Here is a 23,184-nt window from a genome sequence, read left to right on the forward strand (position 1 = left end):
GCAGTGAGTATACGCCAAACGCTTCAAGTGACACCATTGAAAATAGGTGATATCGCCTTATTATAGCGCCTACCGAGAACTTTCTGTGAGCATTTGCAATGCAAATAATTAGTAACCTAATACATTTTAACCTATTTTATCAACCTATTTCTTGTACCTCTTATTTTCTCTTTACCTTTTTAATTAACCTGATTTTATTTGGTACTTGGTGTGTAATTCTCCTAATAGAACGTACTTGGCTCTATTGTAAAGCGCTCCGACACCTTTGGGTAAAGTCCGCGCTATATAAAACTGCATTATATAACAACAAATAAACAAATAAATATAGGTACTGTTATTGAGAAAATCAAGAACACTCAATTAACAATAGCAATAGGATTTACCAAACGACACAATTGCGTAATTTAACGCACCGTTTGTTACTCGTCCGCTATTTGATGTGTTTCTATATATATACTTGCACGCATGTGCGATGTTATGCTATTAAACCGAATAGTTTCTAAATAGCACATGATGACATAACCGCACACGTCATGTACGTTTATATAAGATGTATTAATAAATAACGCAGGTCTTTCATTGGGTGAAATCAGTAATTCATACTTTATACCTACTAATTATGCAAAAATAAATTCATGGGTATGACATCATTCATTACTGTGAATTCGTGCTTTGGAAATCGGCGCTCTACCTGTTTGTGCAGTGACATTGCCAGCATCTTCCCTCCATTCAGACAAAGGGTGCGGCGGGCGCTAGGACCCAGCGCTCTGCCCGTGTGTCCTCCAGGGGGGTGCCAGGGGGCGGGGCCAGCTCCTGTCCTGGATCTCCAGCAGCCGAACAGGGAAGGGAGCTCAGTCTGAGAACTGGAGCCGGTGAATGCTGTGTGCAGGGGGGTCGGAGCAGGAGAGCACCGACAGGGAGGAGGGGAACTGAGGGCTGCCAGTGACACCCCGAGAGAGGAGGGGGCTGCTGTGCACAGGGCCGGGAGGGTGCCCCAATCCGTAGGACGCACACCCGAAGCAGAGGGCTGGGAACAGAGCCCTGGTGGAGAGAATCCCTGCAGCCATAGGGGTCAGGACTCAGCCCTGTGACGGAGAGGGTCGCCAGAGAGCCCCGAAACAGGCGGGCTGTGGCCGTGGGGGTCTCTCCGGGACAAGGAGGGGTGAAGGAGACCGGTGCACGAGCAGTGGAGAGAGTCCCTCTACAAGAAGGCTGGGCAGAGCCCCCGAAACAAGGGCAGTGCATCGGGAGCAGCTGCAGGTCTAGGCGAGGATAACCCCGGGGACTGAGCGAGAGACCTTTGAAGAAGGAAGAGCCCCTCAACCCGTGGGCTGGGAGAGGCAAGGACCCGGGCAGGGGGAGCCCAGGGACAAAAGGACTGGACGCGACCTCGGGAGGACCGAGCCCCCGAGGAGTGACTGTAAAACACTAAGACTCACACCCTGACATCCCTCGCACCCGAAGATGCCCGGCTATGACTACAAGTTCCTGGAGAAGCCGAAGCGGCGGCTTCTGTGCCCACTGTGCACCAAGGCCATGCGCGAGCCCGTGCAGGTGTCCACCTGTGGGCACCGCTTCTGTGACACCTGCCTGCAGGAGTTCCTCAGGTAAGACCCCTCAGTTTTTGTTATATTTTTCACAGGTGGTGGAGGGCAAGAGTGGCGACGAGCCCTGTCACAGAGCAGTGGGGGTCCTGCAGAATATGGGGAGGGGTTTTTGATACCCTGCTAACTCAGCTATCCATAGGCTTTCGGTTTAAGTGTGTGCCCCTCCAGCACGGACAGGGCTACAGGGGCATGGTTGCGACAGCCCTCATGCACTCAGACAACTTATTCATGTGGGCAGGGTATGATGGTGCAGAGATGTCCATGCACGTGGCGTGACATACAGCAGCTCCAAGGGGGTTACAACAAACACCTGCAGGAGGCCTTCAAGCTGCCCCAAACGTGCAATATTGCATTCTAGGCACATATGTCACTACTCTTGACAATGTATGGAATAGTTCAACAATTCGCCCTCATTCATAAGAGATTGGCGTGCTATTCCGCTCTGGATACTCGCACCCGGGGGATATTATCAAGGACGGTGTTAAGTGTTAAAATTATTCTGGTGTGAACATGGGCTTCTATTGGAATTCTCCAGGGCATATTATCAAGCCCATTATCACCGCTTTCTGCCGCTAAACCGGCGATAATTTTAACGCTGTCCTTGATAATATGCCCCCATGTTCTTCATATAAGTGCACCCAGTGTGTTCCTATCCCCACCCGACCACCCGATTTTGTTTTCTGGATGTCATGCACAGCTCTGCCAGTGCACCTCTTTTGTAGCCTGCAGCGTCTTTATCCAGAACTGTATCCATACACAGCTCTACCAATCCCAGATCAGAGCGCTCCTTCTTAACAGAGCACTGGAGACTAGGCTCCGGTAAGAGTGTACCTCAGTCACGTTTGCACTGTCCCTCTTCCCGACCCTACCCCCTCTAATGCTGTGCTGGCCTCTTCCCGACCCTACCCCCTCTAATGCTGTGCTGGCCGCACACAAGGTGCTTGCAGACTCCTTTCACCTTTCAATTGCCACTGGCGACCAAACATTGCGCTCCAGTGCACCCCAATCTTTGCCCCCAAGCATCCTTTTCTAAGTACTGGAGCCTATACACAGATCTGCCTGTGACCCCATCCCTTGTCTGCTCTGCCGCGTCATTCCAATGTCCCAGCATAGACCCTCCAGTGCACCTCCACCCTGCCCCAGAGGCCCTGGGGTTATTTCATTACTAGATTCCACGTACATCACTCTGCCTGTGAGCCTTAACCGTGACTTCCGGGTTCCATGCCCTGGATATTCCAGTCTTGAGTGCAAAGTATAGCTCTGCCGATGCACCTCGTCCATCTGCATTCCATTATGCAGCACCGGGGCCAGCCGCAGCTGTGTCCGAGCCCGCTCGGGCCTCAGGAGCAGAGTACAGTGAAGTACAATTGCTTTCAGATGACAGTCCCGGGACAGGATGTGAGCTGGGGGCGGGGGTCGCGGGGAGACACAGGCTACATTGTACATGGAGAGCAGCAATTTGCCGATCATTAACGCATTAGTGAGCTACTCATTTGTCTGGGTGGGGGAGGGGCGGCTCTGCTGTGAAACTTGGGACGGGGAAGTAATGGTTACTGCGCTCTCGAGACAGTCGGCTCCATGTTTGGATACGTTTGTCGTCCACAGTTTTTAGCATGTCCTTATTTCCCGTTTGTTGCTCTTCACCCGATGCCTCTTAGTGTCATATTATATGTTACTACAGCAGCCCCCCCCTCTACTTGATGCATGTTTTTGTCTCGGCATCACTTCGGTGCACACGAGTTTATTATTTTGACCCTCTCGTCGGTGCAATAGTCATGTTGCAGTTTCCGCCCTTTCCCTGAATTGTTACTAACAGGTGTCTGTACCTTCTTTGGCGGCGTGGCCTCCAGGAACTGTGTGCAACGCTGGGTTGTGGCTGGCCGCCCTCTGGCAGATATGAGCCGGAGGCAGGTTGGTTCAGTACTCCGGGGCTGGCATTGGATAAGGTATTCCAGGGCTGGACACTTGGGAAGGAAGGGGGGGGGGGGGGGGGCTTCAGAACGGGACACGCCGTTTTAGTTGCAAAATCAAGCGGTGTGGTCTCCAGAGCTGGTCATAGCGCTTCAGATGAGGCCTCCAGAACTGACATCTTTTCTATGTGACTTCCAGATCTGTACATGGAATGAATATAGCGAAACAACTTGTTGTTCTCCATTCATTGTCTTTAATGCGATGTTAAACTAAGTGTTTTATTTATAAGAGGTGCTGCCATTGTCGACCGCTGCAGGGGACAGGCATGCGCGTTCTCTCGGTATCGAACGCCTGCTGATTGGCGGTCTTGTGCTGTGTCCCACCCCCTGTCGGAGGGCGTAACGCAGCTCCTGCGGTGTAGAGGCCCCATTCCGCCCTAGTTCAGTGAATACCTGTGAAATATGCGGGGTGGGTGTAAAATAAGTATGTTTAGAGGTTTTGTGGAGTGGTGGTCGCGAAAGTGTGTTGGGGGGGGGGGGGAGTTGCTGACTGCGGTAGCAGTGAAAGGGCGGTTTGTGTACTATGAGCCCACGTTTCCAGTTGCTTGTACTTCATTGTGTTTCCAAACGCCTCTCTCCCTCCCCCATACACACATCGTTGAAGTCCTGCCAGGCAGTCTGACGTGACCGGCCCAGTGACCCTCTTCAGAATGGTGCCCTTTAAACCTTCACCTATTACCGTGTCCTTACTAGATTCCTATGCTACGCTTTGTACCTGCCCCCTGTGGCTGTATTGACCTGTGGTGCCGTCTTCTCGTCCGCCTTGTCAATTTCTTAGTTACTCCAAGGATGTTTTTTAATCCTCTACCTCTGGACAGCTCTCTCCTTCAAACTCCCTTAATCTGCTGCAGCGCCGCGCATGAGTGCTTTGAGGCGCATTGGTCCGTGTCACCGTTACCCAATAGACTTTCCTCCACAAGACGCTGACAAGACTATTTGTGTGTGTGTGTGTGTGATGTTTGAGGGTTCGTCCTTGACGGAGCATCTCTCACCTGTTGCCAGCGCACCTCCCCCTTTCCACGTTTCCACTTGTAAAATTACCGTCGAACCAAAACGTACCCCAAAAGCAGGACGGGGGTACCCTGGGTCAGTGGGACTCGGCACATTTCTACGATATTACATGTCATATTGATGATGTTTGATTTACTTCTGGAGGCTTCGCTACAACTTTGCCCAGCTGTACAGATGCTGTGTAACTGCTTCAATTTCATGGAAACAAATGCTATAATTCTTTACATTTGTTGTGAGTCCGGTTCGGGAGAAAGCGCCAGCGAGAGTCCCCGGCACTCAGGAAGTCTTCGGCTGCCCGGGGCTAGGCTGGCGGAGGCTGACTCAGCTGCTTGCCCAACCCGTGGCCCGTGTCACGGGCACCGCCTCTCCCCGCTGATGCCTCATGCTGCGCTGCCTCAAGTCCGATCCAACACTACCAGCTTTGCACCGTGAGCCCCTTCCCACCCCCCGCCCGGCGGCCCCGGGTATTTCTCCCATAGTATGGTGCAGACCACCAGGCCCTAGCACGCCCCGCTGCTGCCAGGCTCTTCCTGCAGTGCCCTCGGACCACTGCCCACCCGACCCTGCTCTGTTATCCTGCAAAGCCCCGATACCCCAGCCCCGCCAGATGTCCCATGGGCCCCAAGGGGGTGTTTGACAGGTGAGGGCCAGCGTCTGCGTTAAATGAGCCGTCATCTGAAGGATTTGCATCTGACGTGGCTTCTCTCGGCCCAGGGTATTCAAATATTAATGTAGTTCAGTGAATATTTCTCCGCGCCTCCCTGCCTAGCCGGCTTCCGTATTGACCCAAGTCAGCCCCAACCCCCCCCCCCCCCCCTCCCCTCCCTTGTTTCCCCTTCCTGGTGTCTTTCGTCGCTTTCTTTTAGGATTGTGTTTGCACCTGGGGTCATTTCTGGGCCTACTTTGTCACAGGCGGTAATTAGAAGGGACAGGGCGTGTATGCAGCGCCTGTCACAGTGCCAGCCAGGAGTGTACACAATGTTTAGTGGCCTTTAGTGTACGCAGCAGTGTTTACCAGTGGGATACAGTGCCGGCAGTGGGTTTACTGTTTTCACCAGCAGTGCATGCCAGGACCTTACACGGTGTTTAACAACGGTGCATAGGGTGTCGACCGCACGTGTGTACACATTGATTCTCAGCAGCGCGGATCAGGAGGGTACACAAACTGATTGCAATGAATTCAGTGTGCGCTGGGAGCGTACGCTGTGTTTAGCAACAGTGCATACCACGTGGCCTGGTATGCACACAGCGAACGCCAGCAGCGCTTTCAGTGTCAGCCGGTAGTGTGCTGTGTTTCACCACTGTGCGTTCAGTGTATGCCAGGCAGGCACGCGGTGTTTGCCGAACGTGCACACCGTAGATGCTGTCTGGGCCAAGAGTGGGCACCGCCAAATGGCCCTGCAGACGTTTAAATCAAGCTCAAGAGGATGATGGACGGAGCGCTGAAACTTTTCTGACACTCACCCCCAGTCGCAGATCTGGATTGAATCTATCATCGTTCTTTAGCTCACTTCGCCAACCCAGTTCAGACACAGCCACCAAAACAAAAAAGTTTCAGCGCTCCATCGATCATCTCCTTATGTTTCTTTGTTCGCCCTAAGTTTGCAGGGTATGCCCAGACGTGGGTCCCTTGCTCACTTTGCCACTGGATTCAAGCTAGGCTGGCTAGCCAGATGTTACCCAGAAACCGGTCCCAGGATGCTTGTTTCCGGTCCCGGGAAGACCTGGCTTGGCAGTTCGATCTGGACTGTGCCCATGAGGAACAGTCAAGACTGATTTGCATATGGCAGGGTCTGAACTGAGGTGGCGAAGTGAGCTAAAGAATGATGATGGATTCAACTCAGATCTGTGACTGGGGGAGTGTGTCTGAAAAGTTTCAGCGCTCCGTCCATCTCCTTGTGGCTCCAGACGTTTACACAGTATGGGCAGCTTGTTTTGACGCGTGACTAGCTAGTGTACACGGTGGGTACTGCGGATGTATACACCGTGGGCTAGTGATGTATACCGGCGACTGTGGCATGCATAGTTTAATTGTGAGCAACAACGCTCCCACAGCTCACACCTTGCTTCAAATGAAAGGGCCTGTGTTGTGTGTTGGGCTGGATGCGGTACAGAGTAAGCGGTGTGTATGGCAAGATATATTCGCAATGTCCGAGGGGCCGAGAGTGCAGGACGCCTTCACTCGACCTCTTCCATAGAGGCAGCAGTGGCCACGGTTATAGAACACATGCTTACAAAGCGGAGTGGTGAGGCCAGCTCCTCTCCAGTGCCCCGTGAGCTCTTCACTGTCAGTGAGTGTGATACTGCGTCGTCCTCTATAGTAGTACAGGCAGCAGTGGGCAGTATAATAGCCAGGGACCTCTTAAAAATTTTGGGGGCTTTGTGCCAAACGGATTTTGGGAGCCCCTGTTCAAAACAGCTTTGAATTTATGATCCAATTTCTGCTTTTTTTCATGCCCTCTTTAGCCAGGCCACTGACAGTGCACAGGCACACTCCTCCAAATGCTAAATTTGCAACTAATATTCAAGGGTAGGGACTTGTTTTCAATATTTAACACAGCAGCAGCTCACTATTACTGCAAATAATCTCTGTGACGCCCTCTCATTTCTTATATGTGAGGTCCTGTTTTGATCTAAAATTATTTTTTTTATGGATTTTACATGGATTTTACATGAAGCATAAACACGTAATTTCTCTTCAAAATGTCCCTAATAGACTCTCACACATTATCCACATTAAAAATAAATTTAAGGAAAACTGTATTTAAAATAATGTGTTTAAGACCTACTGAAGGTCATTAGGGGAAGTGTCTCTGCAGAACAGAGCTGGCTTTATAAAGGGGCATAAAACTCAATCCGGACAAGACCAAACGTATTCTGATAAGGGGCACTCGGAACCCACAGAGCTCCTCTTTTTGGCCAACTGAGTTGGGCTCCCCCCCACTCCACCCCCCTCCGCCAAGAGCCTCTGGGTGATAATTAACAGCGACCTTACCATGAAAACCCAGATTGGATCAGTGATCTCGACCTGCTTTCTTCAGTTAAGAAAGATAAGGGATATCAATGGGCTCCTCACTAGGGAAGCACTGATGCAGGTTGTCATATCACATACAGACTATGCCAATTCTCTATATTTTGGCATTCCAATATATCTTACTAACAGACTGCATTTGGTGCAGAAGCAGGCAGATGGATTGACCTTCCAGCAGCCCAGATGGCAACACGCTCCCCTCTCATGAGGAAGCTACATTGGCGCCCCATCCCACGACGATCAGCTCTCAACGTTGGGTGCCTTATCTTCAAGACCTTGCATGGTGCAAGCCCCAAATTCATCTCTAGCCTTATTCAAAGGCATATACCCACTCACAACCTACGCTCATCCCACCTGAATCTTTTGGTCACACCCTCTTACAAACGGAAGCGGCAAGGTGGATGCAGGTTTGCCGTGCTGGCACCCATATTCTGGAACTCCCTTCCATCTGACATTAGGGTCTGCACGGACCTTTTGAGATTCAGAAGGCTCCTCAAGACATGGCTATTCACCCAAGGTTATGACTGAAACTCTAGCATAAGATAAACCAACAGGGCCCGGCATATCCTAGAATCGGCGCCAAGAAACCAATTGGCGTAAGTGCGCGCTACAAGAAATTTTAACAGAACATATATTGCAGGGGGATGGGGGGTACCCACGTTTCGTTACGCCGCTGGCTGTATATCTTATTAGCACTCTCGTCAGTGTTTTTGTGCTTTTCTATAGGGAGCAGCCACGCCGCTACTTTAGTATACATGTTATGCCGGTCTGTTTTAACTTGTGGCATCTCTCCTGCTTAGAGTGTTTACATTGATACTGTCACTGGCTAGCACTTCACACCACAGTGCAAAGGGCATCCTTTTCACAAAAGGTATCCCTTTCCAAGATGGCTGTGTTCTTATCAGTGAGACAATCTGTTTATCAAAAGTACTGGCGAGAATGCCCTTACCTCAGAGTGCGAAGTTCTGAAAGCGTACATGTTGCTGGGTGTCTCTGTGTGTCGGCCTGTCACCCTCCCAACCTTCTATTCCTGAGGTTCTAGTTCCATAACATTACATCATTACAACTCTGATCTGTCCGTTTCCATGGCCGGGTGTGTTTGCCTCTGGTTGTTTCTTTTTCCATCGCGGTGCCCGTCTTTGTACGTCTCTCGCTTTCTATTACCCGATCTCAGTGGTTGATTTTAAAGTGTTCACCGCTCTGCAGGCTCCTGTAGTTCAGTTTTCCATAGGATTCCTCTGTGCACTGATTGAGGCACGGGGTAACCGCTGTCCTGGTGCCCTTCTGCTGTCTCTAGTTCTTCTTCAGTTTTGAGCTCTGTAGAGTCACTGTCCTTGCAGGTGAAATCACCTGTTTCTTTTTCTCTCCCCCTCCCCCATCCCACTATTAGCGAAATCTCTGTATTTCTCTCTGCGGATGTCTCTTTATCCGAGTCTCTACCTCAACGTCTCCCACAGTCTCTCGTTCTCTGTGTACACCTGCCTATCTCCTGCCTCTCAGATTCTGTCTGTGTATCTGTCACCTTCTGTATGTCTCCACGTCTCTCTCTGTGTATCGTCTTTGTCCTTCTCTAACATTCCGTGTCTCTGTGCATCCTGTTGGTAAAGGAGAGATTCGCCCTCTGTAACTCTGCTTCTAAACAAGCAGACATTCAATAAACCACTCAACGCAAGGACCCACCACGTCATCGAGAATACATCAATGTCACGCAGGGCTGTAAAATCGGCACTATTTTACATGAGAGTGACACCAGCACAGGCCAATTACATCTTGTAAAACTGCCCGCAGACCGTGGAGGCAGCTCCCTTGGCAACTCCATGGCAATCTGAAGTATGCCATTGACCCAACACGCGCATTCATTGTGGTAGCAAACAAAGGCATTCGCAAGAGTCCACTCTCTCGGAATTGTCACTCGGTCTCGTGACGACACCGCTCCAGATGAAAACAGTTGAGCCCAGAGCCTATTCCCAAGTGAACACCGGGCCTGTATGTGACAACAAGGCCTTCTCTGTGGATTGATACTGTTTTTATTTGGGCACGAGTCTCTCCTCCCCGTTGTACATAGTGCATGACTAGTGCCTTCACGCCCAGGTCAGCCACTATTCATTACTATTTCTTTGAGTCCAAGCTACATTTTTGGGAAGGTATCCAGTCCGATCAGAACCGAACAGAGTTTTGTCCCAAACCTCTATGTTGGTGCCTAAAAGAAAGAATAACTGATACAAAGAAAGTGGGCAACATGCTTGACCACTGGTGAAAAGTCTCCCATCGGTCGATTGTTTCAAGACCGTGTGTCCGTCAAGATGCTGTGCTTGTGAATCCTGGTGCTGCAAAATACAACAACCTTTGTTATGCTGATAAGGCCCTCTGGGATATAACCGCAAATGGAAGAAGGCTGTGGTTGGGATCAAACGAATTGTGCAAACTGGCTGTTACAATTGGCGATGTGTGGGTGCTTTGTTCACGTTAAGTTGTCAGCATTAATAAAGCGCGCCTCTGAAGCTAGCATGGCCTCGGCGGCCCTTCAATAGACTTCTGGGGGGTTTCATGGATGGGAGTCATGGTTACCTAGTGTCATTGAGTTTGGTCAGTGCCGATTGGTTGCATTCCTATATTGTTTAGTAATCACCTGTGGTGGATGAAGGGGAGCATGTGGTATATACGACTCCATCGAGTGTGAACTGCATGCATGGATTCGTGTTAAGGTAGGACTTTATCTTTGTTTTTTTCCCTCTTTTTCTCCTTCTCCTTTCTCTTTGATGAATAATTGTTCATTGCTCGGCCTGAGATGACTATTTTGTTGAGCATCATCCCTTGCGACTTTTGTGGCTTCGATGCAGTGTTGTGCACCAGTGGGTGTGATCTAGACACAGTAATGTTTTCTGAATGGCGGTGGGATGTAGGTTATTGAGAAGAGAAGTGTGTGCTGTTGAGGTATCGACGGTGTTCCTACTGTATGGGTTTGGTGCTGTTTTATGCACATGGGCATGTGAGCAGGCCCAGCGTGCTCGCATGGTAGATGATGTGTTTTGTACAGATTTCTAAACAGGACTACACTCTGTGCAGTCTCACATTGTAAGTGGTTTGGGAGTCCCGCAACGGCTGACTTTGTGGCTTATCATAGCTGCTGTTTTAGCTGAATATGTTGATGTATTTGGTTGGCTGTTTGTGTGGAATTTCTTGGTCGTGGATGCTGTTGGGTTGTCTTAAAAGAATGTCCATGCTGTGCTTAATGTATGCAAGAGGTTCTGTCTGTGGGCTCCTGTGTTTAGGGCTTTGCCAGCCGCACATTGCAAATTGCGCGTCTTGATGAAGACTGCCTACTCTTGCTTCACAAGCCCTAGACCACAGAAATGGAGGGCAGGGGATGATACAACAGACTCAAAAGTGGCCTGGACTGTGCAAAGGGACACAGTGATGCGATTGCCGAAGATTAGAGGACAGTACCCCGAGAGAAGCCTGGTAGGAGGAGGGTTTTTAACTGCGACCAGAAGCCCTACAGCCAAGCAGCTGGTGCTGGATGGGGCCGTGGACCAGCAGGGCGGAAGCTATGGCATAGTAACCGGCATGTGGGATTTGGTCTCATATAGGCCACATGGTGTCTCTTCCATATAATGTGGGTTCATATGAAGGAGCAGTGTGCAGCAGACGGGAAAGACGTTGTGACCAATGTAACACTTGTTCCATGTCTCTTGCCACTCCACAGATATTAAACACACATCTGGGAGCTTTGAGGCCTTCCCTGCGAGACCCAGCAGGGCCAGCCGGCCTCCCTGCCAGCACAGCCATGAATCGCTCAACATCATTACCTTGGACTGTCCGCCTACTTCTTACTAAACCAGTCTTTAAGTATTCATCTGAACAGCACCGGGTAGCTTCAATCTCTATTCCTTAAAATCCAGAACTCTTTCTATTATTCACGTGACCGCTTTTCCACCTGGCAGTACATCTTCATACTAGACGAGCATACCGTCGGAGAACTTTGTATTGAACAATTCCAAATATTTATGGTGGATTCATCCTCCCCACATTAACACATAAAACACTTATCATAGTATAGAGTGTGGCATATGTCAATTTAAGAAAACTATTTTCAATGCTCACAATTTGGATATTAAAACCAACATTCAGACATTTGTGCTCACTTCCTTCTCTGTGGTGGCCACAGACAATCAAAACCCTGACACCCTTTCAGCTAAGCTGGGTTGGGAGCCAATAAACAATGTTAAAAGATTATTTTATAAGATTTGAAAACTTCGATTCTGTACTGTTTGGACTCTGTTTATCTTTGGACAGCCTTCATCAGGATCGTCACCATTCAGACATTAGACTGATAATACTTTGATGTGATGGAATTCACCCACATGTTCATTAAATCAGGCCAACTGAACCTCCTTATTGGTGTCAGAAATCCTGTTTTTTCTATGTTTAGCAAATACACTTGATCTTCAGTTCTTGGCTTCCTGCTTCTGTTTCTTACAATTTTCCTCGAGTTGCCGTCTTGTGTTATTGTTTGTTATTAGCCTTAAAATGTGCTAATTCATCCAGGTTATTTTAAATATTTATTTTTCTCTGTCACTTGTTCGAAGCAAGTGAATTCAGTGCCATGTATTCTTTTCTTTACACTCCATCCTTACCTACAGCTTGACGTGGAGCACACTGACCTACCCATGCCATGTCTGCACGACACAGGATACAACACTTCTCCCATCTTGCCCCAGGGAACAGTGCAGTATCAAGGAACCTGTGTGCAGTGTAGCACAGGTACTCGCATAAGTCACAACGCGCTCCTCTGTTCGGGTACTGCTGGACCCCTTGTCCCTGCAAATATGGTGGTGGTCATTTTTGGAGACGGAAGGGGCCTAGTGGATCCTCGTGTGCCTCAGAGACACCTCTTTTCACTTACCCCTGCCTGTCTGAATGCCTGTGATCATTGTCGGGGAGGGGCGGAGGGGAGATGGAAGTGGTTTATTCTTCAAAGTGCACAATTTGAGACCATTTCCTCCAAACCCTGCAGGCGGGTTCTTGAATGAACCCGCCACCCCCTCCCAGGGGAGGGAGGCACAATGACAAATGAGCTTCTAAAAACCTGCTCTCATGTGGGGTGAGAGGTCAAGTTTAACTCCAGGAATCGGCTTGTTTGCTCTCTTCCCTGGTCTCTGGTCTCGGGTTTCCTGCTGTAAACATCTCCAGGCCCTGCTATGGTTCACGTCAGCGTGCTCCAAGGCTCGAGTGTCTCCCTGTGGCCCGCATTGGATGCTTGTCCGTAGTTTGGCATACAGGCACGACCAGTAGTTGGTGGCAGAGGAGGGCATGGGTGTCTTTGTTTATTAGGGTGGTTCTCTGAGAGGTCACCTGGATGGCAGAGAGGGTGATGTGAGACAGGAGGGTGGCCTGTGGAGATTTCCTTCTTGAATAAAGTGCAGGGGAGAGGAGGGTGGGGTAGGGTAGCTGCAGCGGTTGAAAGGCAGTGGTTAAGGGGTAAGGGAAATCGGCTTCATGGGGGGGATGGGTGATAGCCCAAGGGGATGTTAGAGAGAGCCGGACAAGTTAAGGAGATTGCTGAAGGAGGGATTGATGGATGGATGGATGGAAGGGCGGGTGAAAGAATTAAAGGTGGGGGAAATGCTCAGAAAGGCGATAGTAGAGTAAACCTTTTGCAGTGCAGAGGAGAGAGAAATTGAGGATTGCGCTAGAGAACGGAGTACCTGCCAGCTCCACACTGGAACCCACAAACAGAGGTACCTCTAAAGAGCTGGAAGGGGCCCTAGAAAGGCCTTCATGCTGGGATGGTGCTGGAGAAAGCGATGGATGGAGGGAGGGTGAGGAAGGGACGTAGAGGGGCAGATAGGTGAAGGGGCGCAGAAGAGCATAGGGTAGTGGCAGAGTAGTGATAGTGAGAGATGGTGGGGTCGAAGCTGGGAGGGTGCAGAGATGAAAGGCCGGCTGAGACAGTTGAAGAGGGTTCTATATGGGGCGAGAGGGAGGTGGCAGGTGATGGAAAGGTGGTGTGCAGAAAGAGAGCTGAATGAGCCAGAGCTGGAAGGTTGAGGAGTCGGGAGGGAGGGAGGAAATGGGCGGCAGCGAACAGTGAGTGGATTGGATGCTAAAGGGGAAACGAAGGGAGGGGGCATGGGCCGGGCTGCATTACCTGGGCTTGCTGGTGCAGGCAGGTGCAGGATGTTGTCATTGAGGCGTCTCCGTTCTTCCTCCCAGGCATCCCCTGCCATCTCTCTGGCGAGCGTGCCCGGGCCTGCAGCTTGGAAAGATCCCGTTTCACGTTGGATTGAAATATCTAAAGTTACAGAAGTTTTTCCTAGAAACTAGCTTCATAGAAGACACTACAGCCCCCATATCCATGTGGGGACTATTGTCTCCGATGGCCTCAGTCCTGGGTGCGTGACAGACCTTTTCCTGAACTTGTTTTCTGGCTTCCCACAAACACCCTCAGTACTGGGTGGCCATTGACTGCATGGGGATACCTGGGCAGAGGTATGAATGCCCGAGCCGGAGGGGCTTCAGGCTCTTAATATTTTAAGAGATGTCCTTGTACACGTGCTTGTTCTTTGATATCAGTTGGTAGAAGGCGCAGCCTGTTTACGTAGGGACTCCGTGGATGGTCATGAAAGAGATGAGGTCTAGTTGCAGAGCGGCTGGCCTTCCAGCCTGGCGTGTTTGTTCCAGTCTCGAGAATGGACATGTGTGGCGCTCTGAGCAGACTCTGGTGGTTGAGATTAGTTTAAGCTCAGCCCAGCCCTTCTTTCCACCAGGAGATTGTTTGTCGGAGTAGACTCCCTAAGTGTGACCTGTAGGCCCAGCCTTATGTCCTGTGATCATTGCCATAGGAATCCGCTACACCTCACCGTAGAGGCCCAAATAAGAGAACGGATCTGGCTTTGCTTGTGTTCTTACCTGGAGGGGACTTGACCCAGCAGTTAGGGCTGGACTGTTCTTGTTGGACTAATTCAAACAAAAATCGTCTCGTTATGAACAGTATCTTTCATCTCTTTGTCTGAAGCTGTAAATCTATGTCCAGCGGGTGTCTTGCAATAGAAAAGAGAGCGTGGTTTGCTGGTTATGTAAGTTCATGAGTTCACTGGGCTTGGCCCTTCCACAGAGACCTCTAAAGGATTTTGGGTGTCCTGTGCCAAACGTCATTTGGGGGCCCCCCACTCGGAACAAGTCTGTGTTTATTATGCATCTTCTGCTCATTCGCACCCGTGGCAACTGTGGTGGGACCTCCTTGGACAGTGCACTTCCGGGCCTAACCCTGCAACAAATATCTCTCTCTGGCCGGCCGGCACCAGAGAACCGGAAAAACTTGATGCGTAAGCAAGCCTGCTCCATGTGGTGCAAAAGACCGCTGTCTCGCCTTTAGTGCCTGTGCATACGGAGGGGGAAGCTTTTATTTATTGCACTCCAGTCCTTGCTCTGTGAGGGACAGGGGTTCTGAGGCAGTTGGCCCTAGGCTGTGATCACACCAGCCAGGGAGCGGTTCCGCATGGATGGTGCAGTCATGAAGGGGAGATCTAATGCTCCTCTGGACCATTGACAGGTGGCCTATCCCGGGACCCTACTTCAGCATGGGCAGTCTCCAGCTGCACTGTGCCAGAAGAGCAGAAATGTGTGGTGTCGCTTGTAAGCACTTTTCAAGGATACAGTGCTGATAGGATGCTAAAGGGTGCTTTTGCGTACTGCGCAGCCTCCGCTGCGCCGGACTGGTATTCGGAGTCAGATGCAGTCACAGAGGGAGTACACAATGCCAATCTTTACTGCACTGTAAGTGGCACATACTGCATAAAGGCAAAGGCTTGTGCAGTGGGCTAGGCGTATGCACTTGAAATTATTAAACGCTTACTGAGGCTACCCAGCATCTAATAGGTGCTTTTCTTTAATCCTCATTCTCTCTTGCGTAGGGGTTCCGGAATAGCTGTATAGCCCGCGCTGGTAAAACAACAAAAAACAACAAGGTATGTAACCAAACTGGTCATTTAAAAACTCTAGACCATTTATGACATTATGTAAGCATAATTTGGGGGCCCTGGGCCAGAGCCCACCTTGCACATGCCTTAAAACTTCTCTGCTCTTCCAGGGTACCAGATTCATGAATCTGGTTGAGATCGGGTCCCACACCATTTTCTTCTTTGCAGCACCTCTTTCTTGAGGTGTTCCTCCTACAATCCCCACCTCATTCCCTGCCAAATCCTCCTCTGGTCTTTGCAGCTAGATTCACCTGGTATCAAATAAAACAATTGTTACAACTCCGTAGGTTCTGTGTGCTCTTGAATGGACCTAGGTTTCACTGCGCTCCCCCTGTAGGTCGGTCGGTGGGTGGGCCCGGGCCCAGCTCTTAAGCTATGGTAGGTCTTATCATGCTCAGGTTATAAGTTAATAGTGTAGTAGGACCCATCTGCCAAGCTTTGAGAAACGTCATTGCACAGTCGCTGTAATAAGTTAATCGAGGCGCCCGCCTGAGCGATATATGCTGGCCATCAGATAATGGGTGCAGTGAAGATTTCTATTAGAAGTTGGGGGTGTTTGTTGGCTGTAGATAGATGGGTGCTGTGGGTCTGTCGCCTCTTGTGTACGAGTTGCTACTGAGTGTTGGATAGAAGATGTTTTATGCAGTGAAACTGTATTTTGTGTATGAGATGACTCTGTGTGCAGAGTACAAGTCGCACGAGGCAGTCTACTGTGGTGTTGGCTCTGTGTTAGTAAGTGCAGTGGGATTGTCTCCTATGGGGTGGGAGGTGCCGTTGGGTGTTAGCTATATCCTAATATGTGCTGCCATGCTGTCTCTCGTGGTGTCCGATGTGTCTGTGTGCGCTCTGCATGTTGTGAGGGAGGTGGTGTCGTGTGTTGATTTCCAGTCATTGAGGTGCAGTGGGGCCGTCACCTGCGGTGTCAGAGATGTCACTGTGCGTTGGCTGCTTGTTAGTGGGCGCGTGGGGATCTATACTGGTGCGTAGACGTCACCGGGTGCTTGTTACTGAGGGGCCGCGCCTCCAGCGGTGTAAAAGTTGACCTCTCGCTCTTACGTGTGTGCTAACGGGCACTGCTCGTGTGTGGTGCACAAGGGGTCACTACACTGCGCTTGTGTCCAGGGCGGCCTCGTGTGGTATGGCAGCCCTCCCTGTCCGCTGCAGGTGGGCTGCAGGTTTGATATGGCCGGGGCGGTCACACCTGCACTAACCCCCATGGAAGGCTGCGGACGGCTGGTCTCCCTGCAGGGAGGCCTTGGGGATCTGTTGACACAGCACTAGACTGGGACCATTCCCCTCCCCTCCAACCCTCCCCCCCCCCCCCCCCTCCCCATCCAGACTCCCTTCCCAAGGTGACCCTGCCCTGTGGGTCCCCTGGCAGCACACACTGAAGGTTACCGTCAAGGAGAGCTCCCAGAAGCCCCAAAAGCACCTTACTCAGCACATTCCTTGCCCAGCCAGCTGGGGATAATGGTCCAGGCATTCAGTGGGATTACAGCGCGAGCGCAGCCCGACACCCCGCGCGCCTCCCTCTGCTCCCTCCCCCGCCACTCCTTCGTCGCTCAGCTGTGGAAGGAGCGCCGAAGCTGCCCCTCTTTGTTTAGGTCTGGCTGCGCTGGGACTGTGCCAGGAAGCCTCGGCGTGGCTTTGTCCTGCAGCTGTGTCGGTATGCACATCCCAAGAGGCTTGTGCAAGGCTGTGTATTTGCACCTCTCCGAGAAGCTTATGTCTGGCTGTGTGGTGTGGCTGTGTAGGTCTGTACCTTTGTACTGCCTCTGTGTGCGTCTCCTAGGGGGTGTATCGGGTATATACTGTACCTCTTTATGTTGGGAGACTGACGGTGTGCTCTACCTGTGCTTCTCCAAGATGCATACCTATGGTAGTGTCCTTGGTTTTTGGCTGCCCCTGCCTTCAAGAAACCTCTGCCTGGTGTTGTGCTGCAGCTGGGTCTGTTTCTCCAAAGTGAAGGCTGGGCCTGGCTTTATGCTACAGCTCTGTCTGTTTCCATTGTAGTTCTAGTAAACACAACAGGATGATGGATGGAGAGCGGAAACTTTTCAACCACTCACCCCAGACAAGAGATGTGGGTTTAATCCGTTGTTCTTTTGCTCACTATGGCACCCCAGTGCAGACCCAGCCATTTGCAAATCAGTCTTGACCCTGTGCCTCATGGGAACAATCCAGCCCGAACTGCTAGGCCAGGTCCTCCCTGGACCGGAAACAAGCTCCTGGGACCAGTTTCGAGGCATCACCCCTCATCAGCCAGGCTAGCTTGAGTCCAGTGGCAGAGCGAGCACGGGACACACGTCTTGGCATACCCCTGGCCACTGGCGAACATAGCCCATAGTTCCCATGAGGAGCAGGGCCAAGGCTGTTTTAATTGTAGTTCTGGCTGTATCTCTTCGGTGACCTGTTTCAAGCTGGGTACCACTACTCTGTCGGTATATCCCCACTGAGACGGTGTCCAGCTGTGTGTGAAGCTCTCCTGGGATCTCTCCATTGACCCATTGTACTGAAGCTCTCCCTGTATTTACAACAGTTCTCTCCAGCCGAGATGTGTCTGGTTTGTCCTCTGTGACACTGTGCATCTCTCCCTGCCAAGGCCTTTCAATGGCTCGCTTCTCCGCCTTGGGTGTGTCCTGCATACTGATGTCACTCAAGAAAGCATCACACCTGACCTGCAGGTCTGCATTTCTCTCCGGGTGGCTCTTCTGATGCGACCTGTGCCATTGTCCTGAGGGAGGCTTCTGATTCTTGTGGCTGATTTACAGTCTGCATTATAAAGTCATGTCTACCTCCTGGGTGTGTCGTCTGACCTCCATTGTCCTGGGAGTTTTTCCGGACATGCAAGCCTGTCCTGGGTGTCTGTTTCTAGTGTTGCACCAAACCACGGATCTAACACTGTGTATATCAATAGTTCTGTGAGATGGCAGGTTTAATCCACCTGACCTCTGTGTCTCAAGCCTGAAAAGAAAATGGAAGACAGCAACCAGTCTGATCTGCAAGAGGCTTCTGGGGTGGCAAGGAGTGGAAGTGGTATTCCAGGCAATGGCAAACACATTTTGGGGCTTCAAGTGGGGGACATTTTTATAACTCTTCCATTTTTAAAAGTGTTTTATTTCCTGTCAACTATTGTTCGTTTTTTTTCCCCCTGCAATTTGCCCTAGAGTGCTTAGATTTAATTATTTCTTGTTACTTTTACGAAATAATTATTTCTTGTTACTTTTACGAAATAAAACGAGGTATTTTTTTTAAATTAAAAAAAAAAAAGTTTATTCGGGGAAGGAGCCTGCGTGTGGGGACCTTTGACCCTTACCCGGGCTCCAGTTAGTGATTCTGAGTGGATGTGAGTGAACACAGAAGTCACAGAACAGACCCTCTGGAGATCGGTTGAGCGTGGAGGGGGACAGGAGGAGGCGGGGCACAGGTCTTGTCCGGGTGACTGGTCCCTTTTAAGAAGGACGGTGCTCTAATATGGTCTGGTACTGCCTAATCCCCTTCCCCTTATCAAACCAAAGACACTTGGGGTGGGGACCCTCCCGGCTCCCGTGGGGCTCCCCGCCCCCTTGCCCCCCCAAGCCAAACAATTCAAACACCACAACTGTTTGGATTAGGGGGTCGTAAAAACCCCGGCCGTATTTTATTACATAAGACAATCAAACATTGAAATTAATATTATTATCATTATGTACAATACCAAGAAAGTCCAATACATTGATAGGTACAACATGTCAATTGGCTAACGTTAACATGCGTCTAATACATAGCCATTCCTATCGTAAACTAAGAGATGAAGATATTCTCTTTCTGCGTAACCCTGTTCGAGCCTACGGCAAGGTCAATGGCTGGTGGCCCCAGATCTCGATTCTAGCTACGTCCCAACCTCCAATCGAAGTGACCTTGCGCAGGGGGCCCAGCTTGCCGGATGGATAGGACCCCCCCCACGCCCTCAACGTTTACTCCATTAAAGGGGCGCTGCAGTTATACATCCTTGCGCCCTTGAGCGCATGCACGTGCAGGGATTGGCCAACCAGCCTACTGGAAGCGAGACTTCCCTTCCCCCCGCACCCCTCCAGCCTACCGGCTGTAACTGCCCCTGGAGTTCCATGAGAGACCCTCTGTCTCCCCCTCGGGTGTCCCCATTTGATAATGGTGATGCCCGTTAAGGACCGAAAACTATGCCCACCAATCATGACCTTACCGCCTGACCAAGGGAAACACATACAAAATATGACAAAATAACTTTTCCTGAAAATTGAAACAATTTAGTTTAAAAAAAAAAAAACACATTTATTCCAACATTACGACAACGCATTAGTCAAGTAGACTCAATTACATTACTCCTCCTGAAAAGAGCAACAGACCCAAGTGCACTTGATGTAGGTGGTGGAGTAGTCCCAGTGTAGGCAGGGTGAGTAGTGTTAGAGAGTGCTACATCATGAAGCATTCAACAGCTCACAAACCTTTATCACTCGTTGACCTTGTGCTTGTATTTGACCCTGTGCATCGCTCCGCTGCCATGCGGCTAGGCTGGCTCTATAGAAATGCCACATACACACATACATGGGCTCCAGGGTGGCCACAGGGCATGCATGGTGAGGTGGCGTCTGGCTGGAGACTGGGAGGCCAGTGGCTGGTCCTTGTGGGGCAGATCCTGGATGTGCACAGTGAGGTGGATCCTGTTTGAACTCCAGTAGTCCAGTTAGTGAGTGCAGTGAGGCTCTCTGGAATCTGACAGTTGTGTGACTGGGTGGAGGGAGGTATGGTAAGTGGTGAATTGATTAATCACAGTACTCCCTCTTTATGCCAAGCTCACTGAGACCCTAGTTTATAAGCAATTTAGTAGCCCATCTGGGGCTCAGCCACTTGTTACCTAAAGCCCAATCAGGCTTCGGCACGGGTCTTTCCACGGGAACAGTTCTAGCAAATTCCGTCCAAGCCTTTGGGGTTAGCCGGCATAGCGGAAGAGTCGGAGCGCTGGTCTTGTTAGATCTGTCGACTGCTTTTGCCACCCTATCCCACTCCTCCGTATTGGATAGACTGATGGAAAGTCGGATTAAGGGGAACTGTACTCACCTGATTTGCCTCCTTACTTTCGGATAGAAATTGAGCTGTAGCCATGGACCATTTTAGATCCTCCCATAAGAAAACTCACTCTGAAGTCCCACAGGGCTGAATCCTTTCAATCTTTTCAAATCTTTGTCGCCTCTTTGGGCAGCCTTATTGAATCATTCAGCATTACTTTCTGCTTCTAGGCTGGTGATGCCCAAATAATCCTTGGGCTAGATGTCAACCCAGAGGAAATGGCTAGTAACCTTAGAAACTGTTTCCTGGAAGTATCAGCCTGTATGAAGACAAATTCTGAACCGTGGGAAAACCGAGATTGGGGTATTGAACAGGGGCTGACTGGTCTCAAAAATAGAGGACGCACAATTTGGCCCCTAACTTGGGTGTATTCTGAACTGTTTTTTAAATAACATATTACCATCACAATCGGAACAGGTTTTAATCTTCTAAGGATCTTCAGAAAGATTATTCCCTTTACCCCTACTTCCTCCAAAAAAGACATCATTCAAGCCTGAATCCTCTCTAGAATTGATTCTTGTAATTCTCTTCATGTGGGTTTACCCACATACTTTTTGCACAGACTACAGCTTCTGCCGAAAATGGCAGACAGGTTGATCCTTGGCCAGAAGAAGTTCATGCCCATCTCAAATGAACTGGCCGGATTACACTGGCACCCAGCTCAAAAAAGTGCCAATTTAAGGCACTGTGTCTCGGCCTGAGAACCTCTTCGATCAGACGCAAACATCTTACATGGTAATGATGTTCTCATGGTACCAACTTGCAAGAGACCCGCGTTCACAATATGCTCTTACGGTCAAAGTCTCTAAGTTATGGAAAGCTGGACTGGGTGGACGCCCCTTGGCCGTGATCGTAGCCAAGCTATGGCGTGCTCTGCTCTCAGCACCGTGGGCAGAAGAACATTGCCTGGAGTTTCAGAAAGAACCTCAAGACATATCTTGCCTTCTGCCCTCCCAGCTGAGGCTTGTTAGGGGTCTTTCAACTTTGAACATATAGTTTTTTTTCTTCTTCTGTTTCCAGGATACTTTGTGTCCCGCAGTATCTGTAACACTTTTCAGCGCTCTATAAGTTTCCAACCCATCAAAAAAATTAAACCGGGGTGTGCAGAGGAAGTGTTATTGAACCTGTATATGGTAAGGTAAGCTTAGGGCGTACTGTGTAAAGTAGGCTGAGTGTGTGTGTGGAATGAGGCACGCTGTGTGTGGGAGGGGTGAGGCAGGCAGAGGGTGTGTGTGGGTGGGGGGGGAGAGGGTGTAGGGTGAGGTGATGCGTATGCAGGGCACGGTTGGTACACCCGAATGTCGTCACTTTAGCAAAGGTATGTCGTTGTGGAGAAAACATTTCTGGATTTCACCTGGGCTTCCCCTGAAGGCAATGGCGTGTGTTTACCTGCGTCCTCACACGACGACCCTGCTCACGGCGGGGCCCTACGTTTTTCCGGTTCGTTGATGGTTACAAGTGAGTCCTCCCTTCGCCTGGATAAGGGGGGCGATCGTTTTTCTGCCCTTAGTTGCCAGGGTCCTCCTTCCTTCTGGTTTCCTGAACCCCTCCCTTCGCTACGACTGAGCTTTCCTTGGCTACCAGCCATGCCTCCAGGCGCTATTGTTTCTTCCGTCGCTATAGAGACTGGGCTGGGCCTGTCAACGGTGACAGAGTCCAGAAAGGTGTGGAGCGCGGGCTGGGTAGGGAAAAACTGGAGCCCGGAAAGAGCGGGAGGGCACTCACGACCCAGCGAGGGGCAGGCGTCTGTAGGGGGGGGGGGGGGGGGGGGTTGGTGATGGTGTGCGCACAGAAAAGGGCAGGTGTTGTTCATACGGCTACCGTGCCGACAGAGGGCCGGGTGTCTGCGGACGTGGAAGTTGTATCAAAATGCTGCGTCGAGAAAGATCATTTGTTGAGAGGCCTGAAAGATTTACATTTGAATGCGTGCCCCAACATGCAGGTGCACCCCGAGATGGCGAATGGTGTAGGAGAGGGGTGAGCCGAGCGGCGCACGGCATTTTCTGTATCCACACCCACATTTCCCATTCTAACCAGTTCTGTGACTGACATGTTATGGAAATTCTCGGCCTTCCCTGGCACCACAGTCTCAGTTATGTCTTTCAGTCACTCCTACCAGCGGAGCTTTCTTTGTTGCTGTGTAGCTTGTCTCGGGTGTTGCGTGTCTGTGTCTTGGCTGTGCCAGCGCGCGCGTGTTCCTGGGCACAGCTGTCCCTCTGCAGCTGTCTATGGAGTCTTCTGTAGGCCTACCGACTGTCTCTATGCATCTCTTGTGGCTGGGGACACCATATCTTCTGATTTAGTTCTCCTTCCCTTCCGGCAAAACGGGTTATAAACAGGCTGTGGTGGTGGGGGGAGGAGGGGAGGGGGGGGGGGTGCGTGCCGAAGTCACAAAGCTGCCCTTTCTGGCCTGGACCAGCCTTGCCTCCTCTCTCCTTTACTCTTCTCGCCAGTTCTGCATTTCCAGTTTGCTTTTCTGCACGCTGGTCGTTCCTCCT

At 50.5% G+C, this 23,184-nt stretch overlaps 1 protein-coding gene across 1 annotated transcript in view; it reads left to right on the forward strand.

Annotated features, from left to right (window-relative positions):
* The first annotated feature begins 851 nt into the window (after positions 1 to 851).
* TRAF4 (TNF receptor associated factor 4) overlaps positions 852 to 23,184 on the forward strand; it is a 66,771-nt gene continuing 44,438 nt past the window's right edge. The window contains exon 1 of the mRNA XM_085649142.1: positions 852 to 1,607. Coding sequence (XP_085505268.1) covers positions 1,465 to 1,607 — 143 coding nt within the window. The 5' untranslated portion in view covers positions 852 to 1,464. The remainder of the gene's footprint in view (positions 1,608 to 23,184) is intronic.

The sequence above is a fragment of the Triturus cristatus genome, chromosome 3_2 (genome assembly GCF_964204655.1).
Source record: "Triturus cristatus chromosome 3_2, aTriCri1.1, whole genome shotgun sequence".
In the NCBI taxonomy this organism is placed as follows: domain Eukaryota; kingdom Metazoa; phylum Chordata; class Amphibia; order Caudata; family Salamandridae; genus Triturus; species Triturus cristatus.